Source organism: Anneissia japonica, unplaced genomic scaffold (genome assembly GCF_011630105.1).
Source record: "Anneissia japonica isolate Jap-2015-1 unplaced genomic scaffold, ASM1163010v1 scaffold288182_len93402_cov192, whole genome shotgun sequence".
Taxonomy (NCBI): Eukaryota; Metazoa; Echinodermata; class Crinoidea; order Comatulida; family Comatulidae; genus Anneissia; species Anneissia japonica.
The window spans coordinates 75138-83961 of record NW_022737493.1 but is presented as its reverse complement, the minus strand read 5'-3'; the positions used below and the strand labels follow the sequence as shown (position 1 = coordinate 83961).

General features: G+C 34.0%; 1 protein-coding gene across 1 annotated transcript in view; it reads right to left on the bottom strand.

The window, feature by feature from the left end:
• Positions 1-259: 259 nt before the first annotated feature.
• The window catches only part of LOC117117367 (ras-related protein Rab-28-like), a gene marked incomplete at its 5' end in the record, with an annotated part of 25401 nt that continues 16836 nt past the window's right edge, over positions 260-8824 (bottom strand). Inside the window, 1 exon segment of the mRNA XM_033261649.1 lies at positions 260-1558. Within this exon segment, the coding sequence (XP_033117540.1) occupies positions 1460-1558 (99 nt within the window).

Here is an 8824-nt window from a genome sequence, read left to right as displayed (position 1 = left end):
TGAAGGCAAGGCAAAAGCAGCTTTCTTAGCTACGTTTTTTGTCCGCTGATCGGTTAAAAAACGTATTTCATTTTTATTTTATCACTGAAAAATAACTACTGTAAAATGTTTAGCCCATAAATATGATGTGTGTGAAGAACAACATTAAACAATATTTTAATTCGGACCTTCAAAAAGCAGTTAAAAAGAAATGGCTATGAAATTTTAGGGGGGGGGGGGCTAAAGCCTGTTTAGCCCCCCCCCCCTATAAATCCGCCCCTGGTAAAGGAATTAAACATTTAAAAAGTGCAAAATCATATTTTAACAGAATCTGTACTATCTCCATGTTCCTCTAACATAAAAAAATATGAATATATTAAAGTACTGTAAAATCTCGAATTGAATTTAATTTTTTTTAGAACTTTGGATGGGCTTCTTTTCGAGTGCTGTAAATTTTCTGAATTTGTAAAATTAAACAATAAATAATGTCATTGTAATATCAATCTGTATAATGGAGTGTATTTAACTGGAATAAATCACCTAAATTAATGTATAAACCAATCTTGTTTTATACATACACTGGGCTTCAATTCGCGGTTTTTCGGCATACCATATATAACTTGAATACAAAGACTGTAAATCATATGGCCATGAAGAAATAGAACCTCGCTACATCAAACACTACTAAAATTTCTCGCTAGTAAGCACATTGCACACATGACATAAACAGTGTCTGCAGCCTTATTCATATTAAACGATGTAATGCTTTACATTGTTTGAAAGTCTACTTGTGCTCAGCAAGAAAACATTATTTTTCTAGAGTTACCATAGAAAAAGTACTAATCATATAAATAAGAATATGGTTTTCGTCTTACAACAAACTAATTGGAGTATTTTCCGAGAGTATTTAGATTCTTCTTCCTTTTAAAAATGCTTTTACTTTTATGATAACTATGGAGGGTATACTATATAATAAGAATTGTTCAAGGTAAATCCAAATTGTGAAAGGTGGCAAACGAAATGTACATGTACTGATTGCAAATCCAGGGGTGATTAAAACTGATCATGTTGGATGATATACAATGGAAATCTAATGACAACAGTAATTTGTAATCAAGTCAGAGCAGCAGTCATTAAATTGAGGTAAAATAACAAATATACTTTAGCTTCGGGAAATTTTAATTTTCTTCTTGTTATGGACACAAATGGAAGTAAGTTTTACTTTCGTTTACAACTATTTGGTTATCCAGGTTTAATTAGTTCATTTTAACTTTTACTTTGTATTTTTAATGCATGCTCATTCTATGTAATCATATTTGTGTAACCGAATATAACAAATCAAAATACTGACAATGTCACTGCATTTTGGTCAGTATAATTTCCAAATAGTAAGACAGGTAACAATTTTTAAGACTAATAAATATTTTATCAAGCACAAGCTTCAGGTGACCGTGAACAGCTTTGTTTTTTTTACACCAAATTACATTACCAAACACATTGAACTCCGTTGTTGTCGGGATGACTGCCGTGGTAATGCAGCAGCATTATTGTAATTCACTATTTCAGCCTTAACAATTTGCTGAATGAATAGATAAGGCAGTAAATATTAAACTTGAAACGTACATATTTAAAAAAAAATTAATCATATTTGCAAGAAGATTATAAGATCATCAGCACTGTCTTTCAAAACAAATTTCCTCAAAAAATTACTCGACAGCCCCCTCCCACCCAAAAAAAGTATTTTTCATAGAAATCGGAATAAGTAACAGCGGTAGTGGTTTCTTATAGTGTAATCTCTAACAATCAATCAACATAAAAAATAAAAAAAAATACATCGCAGATAGCTAGACCGATGCAGACCTGCCAAAGTTAAGGGAAAAAACATATGGGACGCTTACATAGGAAAAACCACACTACCTGAGCTCCACCATGGTAGTGGTTGAGGTAGATTTTAAGAATGCCTCCTTTAGATGGCCGTAAATGCATATTTAAACACTGTACAGATGCGGTACATTTATTTTGCAGACTACAGAGTGTAACTCTTGCCATATGCAAGAGCTTATGCAGTAAAGAAATGCATGACATTTAACTACATTTTACAAATGCATGCGGGACTGCAGAAAACATTGTTTTCTGTTACTTTCGCATTTAAAGTTAAGTTTACCAATTTTATATAATTTGGGACTGATTTAGCATTATCAGGTACATAATATCCAATTTTTGAAATTACGAACCTTGTGCGCGTTTGTTACGAAGATGCTCTAAACTAATGTGATGACGTGTCAGATGCATTGCTCCATCCAAGTTTAGTGAAAGATCAATGTAATGCATAGGATTGGGATGGTTCTTAGACCAGTATTTTGCATTCATAGTACTATACTCGCACGAATAAGCGCCCCTCCTAACTTGAATAAACACCCTCTCGATGTTTATTCATTTTTCAAAATAATATTACGTGACTGTTTTCTTAGCAAGCCAATAATCCAATCAATCCTGTGGTCGGCATGATTTTAGCTGTGGAGTGGCATCCTATTTTCCTCTTTTGTCAATTTCAAAATGAGGATATTTTCCCACTGGACAGATTCGAGCTACCTGGACAGTATTTTTCCCATTTCCTCTTCTTACATTTGTCTAGCCCGATTTCTTTTCTTTCCCTGATAATTTGCCCCTTTTAATCTGAGTTTGGAAGAAGCCGTGCAAATCTCAATCAGAAGATTGCCAACAAGCTTATACACCACAACCACTACTAATTTCATCTGCTGTTAAAACTCATCGCATTCTTGTCATGAGCAATACTCTCTGGACGATTGTCTTTTCTGCACAAGAACCATTCGTAATCTTTGGTTTCCAGATGTCCTTATAATCTTTTCTCCTTCAAAATGCGCCCCTTGAATTTTCCAAGTTAACATAAGAACCCCTCAATTTTCATATATTTCCATGAGTGCCCTCCCAATTTCCACTCCGTTTGAATAAGTGCCGTTTGAATAAGCGCCAATCAAAAAGTGCAACAAAATATTTTAAGCGCGTGTACTTATTTGCACGAGTACGTAATTCGTATAAAAATAATATCAAATGGCCCAGTTAGCATAGGCAATGAAGAAGTAATTGTAGACCTAAATGAAGAAGACATTGAAACATACTCCATGCCTGTCACAAGTACTGTACAGTCCATTACTCTATCAAAATTTTGTTGTAAAGTATTGCATGAATGATTAGGACTATTCCTAAAGGAGTTCTTCATATTATTATTATCCTTGTATTGGCCTGGTTGAAAAAGACACATTTATGTATCATGATCAAGACCGTATTTATGTATTTAAGGTTTCTTTAACCAAGGTTTCTTTATCCATTCAGTGACTAGCACTGCTTGCCAAGGAACCACTGGTACATACAGTAAGTATAACAAAATATGTTTACAATCATGAAATTCAAAAGTAACTAAAAGTAAACCAAAAACAATGAAAAGATGGCCTAAAACTAAAATGGAAACCACCAAACCAAAATAAAGAAAAAAAGAACGAAAAAAAAAAAAAAGTTAAACTAGACTTGAACTCGTCACTGATGACGAGTTAGGTGGTGATCCGCTGGACATTTGAACTCTGATACTCAGCGTGCACTTGCAATGCGAATTGAAAAATTTATGGATACTCAAAATGTACTCAAATGTGCTATAATTTAGTTTTAAATAAGAGTAGTTTCAAGTTTTTCGCAAACGTACGCGCACATCATGACGTGCGTGTGGACGGTAATGGCACACGAAATTTAACCTTGTCAAGTGTCATTTAATTAAAAACGCCTGTTGGTCGGTAATGCCACACGAATTTTTCCTTTAATGCAACTATACTATACCAGTCTGATAGCATTGAAATACAGTCTGCCGCCCTCTTTCGCACATATTTTGAAGAAAGAAAGATGAGGGGTAAAAAAATCATTCATTTTGTCCATGATGACGTCATCAAAATGACGAATGAAGGGCACACTTTGTAGATAAAATACGCATTTATTGAATTCAGACGGCAATATGATGACGTCACAATGTCCGATCATCCAAAAAGATCTATAAAATAGTATCTACAACTCATGTGCTTTCAGAATATGTAATAAAAAATGGGGGTCACGTTTCATCCTAAGGAGCCATAACTGATTGAAAATAGGCATGATTCTGGAAAATTTTCAGCGTTACTGTCAGAAAAAAAACCAATTTATTTTGACCATGATGACGTCATCAAAATGTAAACAAAATTCACATTTATGAAAGAGAATTGTCTCAGCTATAACATACTCAAAGTTTGGAGAGACCGATTACACTGCCGTGATTCGGAAGAACGCATTATAAGCCAAAATCATAGTTCTAAGATATTGAGCTAAACACGTTACTTTTGTTATGGAAATGAACTTTATTGAATTTTTTGTGTAAATGTACTAATTACACAACAGAAAAACATACTAAAGTACATTTTTTGTATATTTTTTTTCTATAACCCAGTCAAAATGGACATAATGCGTTTTTCCAAATTAAAACAAAAGCCAATGAAGCATGAAAAATCTGATGTTAGGCATTATATCCAGTTTTGCCAGTAGAATGCATGCATTATTCTTTACTTAAGGAACAAATTAAAGTGAATTTTCACCAGGACTTTAGAGGTTTAAATTCCATTATGTTTAAATAACTTAAAACAAAACAAAATTTAATGTTTTTTAAGGATTTTTGTTTATATTATTTATAGCAACATTATTGCATTCACTCTCATAAAATATTTACAAAATATGTCTGATCTGATTTATTAGATGTTGTATTTCCCCTAAATGATTTGGTATGGTACATGTAAAATTTAAATTAAATACTATCGTTAATCACTACTGAAAGAACAAGCAACAACACTGTTAGTAAGTTTTTTACAACATAAATAATCAGATTATTTAAATTAACTATGAAGAATACCCCCTTTCAATTTAATAAACAAAAAAAATAAATAACAACTTAACTAATCACACTTCTTCAGGCCCATTTATAAATTTTTGTTTCCTTAAATTATAAGGAAGTGTACTCATTTTAATATAGATAAATATTTTAAATGTAAGTTTAGCATAGGTATTATATCTAAATTCCAAGCATTAGCTTAATTGGAAAGTCTAAGTAAAACATTTTTAAGTTTGATACGTATGTTTTTGTATGGTCTTAGTTATAATAATAATTATTTATATTACAGACTAAAATTTAAAATTTATATTATGGCCACAATTTGGTCATGGGCATATTGCAACTTATTCTTTAAAAGATGAAGAACAGTGCATTCTTCTTTTATTAATTGTACTCTAATCAAAAACAAACTTCGTATTATGCCTTATTATGCCCTTCCACCAGCTAGGGAACTAATTACATATGCATCATTGTCTTCTGTGATTGGTTGATTGCTCGCTTTTCAATGCTTGGTGGATATAATGCACTCTTCCGGATATTTTTCCTTTGGTGGATGGATATAATGCGTAATTCTCATATTAATTTCATATTTATAAACATTTTTTAGGGTATATGATCAATTCACATGATAGATTACATCCATAGGATGCCACTAAGCCAAAAATCTCAAAATTCTCAAAAATGGATATAATGCGTTTTTCCGAATCACGGCAGTACAGGTAAATGAGATAATCTCAAACGAGTATTTTAACAAATGTCATAGATAACAATTCAGTATTTTTTTTATTTCAGATGGCAATATGATGACGTCACAATGTCCGATCAGCCATTATCATCCATAAAATCATATCTACAACTTATGTGCTTTAAGAATAAGTAATACAAATTGGGGTCACCATTCATCCTAAGGAGCTATAACTGATTGAAAATAGGCATGATTTTGTCATAATTTTCAGTGTTTGTCGACAAAAACGCGCACAAGGATTCATACCTTTGATGGGCGAGTACGGCATTGCTGTTGGCCCTAAGATGACTGAAAGAAAAGGAAGTTTGTGAATACAGTGTCAGAAACCCAAAGCATGTAAAAAAACGAAAATTCCAGCGCAGTGTGGAAAATTTGAAAAATGCCTCGACCTGAAGTTTATGCCAACTGAATATCATTGAGAAATGACAATTGGTAAGGATATGATCGATAATGTAAAACTCGCAAAATTGCGCGTAGATGACGTCACGCATGACTTTGCACATTGAACAGCTCACATTGACTATTCCATGCCAAGCCAAATGTTCGTTGAAAAGCGCATGTACGTTGCTCACGGCAATTTTAATCTTAAGCTGATTTATTACCCAATCTTAGCAAAATCTTCGCTTAAAAATTGTCTTAGATGGTGCCCATGTACAATCTTTCTAGTTTTAAGAAATTTTTAAGCTAAGCGCAATATTGATAAATTTGACTTAAGAAAAAAAAATGTACTTAAGACTAATTTAAGCTGAATTCTAGATTGATAAATGTGGCTCCTGTTCATGAATACAGTGTCAGGAATTCAAAACATGTAACAAAACGTAATTCCCAACTTCAAATACAGTCTTTCGCCCTCTCTCTGAAAAGTGATATTGGGATTTCCTAATTCTACCGTACACGCACGTCACGATGTGTTCGTAGACGGTAATGGCACGAGAAATTAATCCTTGTCAAAAGTAATTTAAAAACGCCTGTTGGTTAGTAATTCCACACAAATTTTCCTTTCATAATGTACTATAAATCAATCTGATAGCGTCGAAATACAGCCTGTCGCCCTCTGTCGTCAATGATATTTGATAAATTTGAAGAGAGATGAGAAGGATCCAAAGATTCATTCTTTTTTACCATGATGACGTCATCAAAATGACAGATAAAGGGACACTTCCGAAAGAAAATTGCCTCAGCTATAACATACTCACAGGTGGGAGACGATCAATCAAGACTAAGCGAGATAAGTTCAAACGAGTATAAAAATAATGATGTCATAAAGGAAAAAAAATCAGTTTTTTCTTAATTCAAATGGCAATATGATGACGTCACAATGTCCGATCAGCCATTATGATCTATAAAATCATATCTACAACTCATGTGCTTTTAGAAAATGTAATAAAAATTGGGGGTTACTTTCATCCTAAGGAGCTATAACTGATTAAATATATTCATGGTTCTAAGCATATATAAATTTTGACGCACACGTACGTGCACGCTAAAAAGCGCGAACGGAAAATTAAGGTACATGACATTCAACCTTGACCTGAAGACAGTGGCGGACCGTCAAGGCAAGCAAGGTATGCAGTGCATACCCTGGCTAAAAAAAAAATAAGAAATTTTTTCGAGTGGATTGCTGTAGTTTATTGGAAAAGCAAAGTTTTTCAATGTTTGGCCTAGTAACTGTGGTATCTAGGATAAGTCACATTCGGGCCTATCGCATCGTACTCTCAGCTGCTTAGAATTTCCGCATGGCTGGTTTTCAATATCAAACAATAATGTATACAGTGTGTCAATGGTCAAAAAAAGTCAGAGCATACCCTACAACACTTAAATTTGCTATTGTGACAACCGTGTGGTGGCGTCGGTATAGTCAATTTAACACTGGAATGGAAGCAGTGCTTCCAAGAATATGTGCGCATGCTTTTCTTCTCGCAAATCAGGACCTTCACTGCCGATTGGGTATTCTATCTATATGCCTAATCTCAACGATTAAAGTTTAAATAAATTTGCATGCATATAACCGGTATAGAAGAAACTCTGAATTATTATTATTTGAATTGAAATATGTTAAAATAGAGGAATAGGAATTATTTTGAACAGAAAATACTACAACCATGCCTGTATCAAAAATAACATACATTTGTATTTTGGCTATAGCACAATCTGATCCTGTATAGGCTTACAAACCTTTCCTACTAGCAGGCCCTAGCATCAGTGGTGTAGGGGTCTTGAAATGGAAGGGAGCTGATGTGGTGGAAAGGTAAAGTGGGAATCGGTGAATAGGTGAGGGGGCTAACTCGCAAAATAATATGATTTGAGGTGATTTTTAACTACTTGAGCATGATCTGTGGGAGGTGGATGGGCGAGTTTTTTTTATCTGGGGGATCCTAGATATGCCAATACATAGCACATCCTGTAATTTACCCTACGGTCCACCAGTGCCTGAAGATTATGCTCACTTAATATGATTCAGAAATGACGAATGGTTAAGATGGTATTGACTCATCAACGTTTTGAGGAAAGAAAGATGTTGGGGGGGGGGGGGAAGTCAGAGGAAAGAAAGATGTTGGGGGGGGGGGGAAGTCAGAAAAAACATTTTTTTTTACCATGATGACGTCATCACAATGTAAAAAGAAGTAATATATATGAAAGAGAATTGTCTTAGCTGTAACATACTCAAAGTTGGAAGGCGATCGATCAAGGATAAGCGAGATACGCTCAAATGCGTATTTTCAAAAATGACGTCATAGCTAAAATTCACTTTCTTTAAATTCAGATGGCAATATGATGACGTCACAATGTCCGATCAGCCATTATGATCTATAAAATCATATTTACAACTTATTTGCTTTCAGAATATGTAATAAAAATAGGGGGGGGGGAGAGGTCACCTTTCATCCTAAGGAGCTATAAATGTTTAAGAATAGGCCTGATTTTAGCATTTCACTGTATATCGGCACAGTTTGATGCTACAGTTTGACGTTTGATGCGTGCGTACGGCATTGCTATTGGCCATAAGATGACTGAAAAGAATAGAAAATTGTGAAAAAATGTAGTGTCTTGCTTCCGTACCTGCTGCGCGCGTACAAATGTGCGTGCGTAGTGGAAAATTTCTAAAAATTTTCAAATGCTCAAAATGGCCTGTAACATGCTCTAATTTAAGAAAGTATAATACATACTCCAAGTATTGA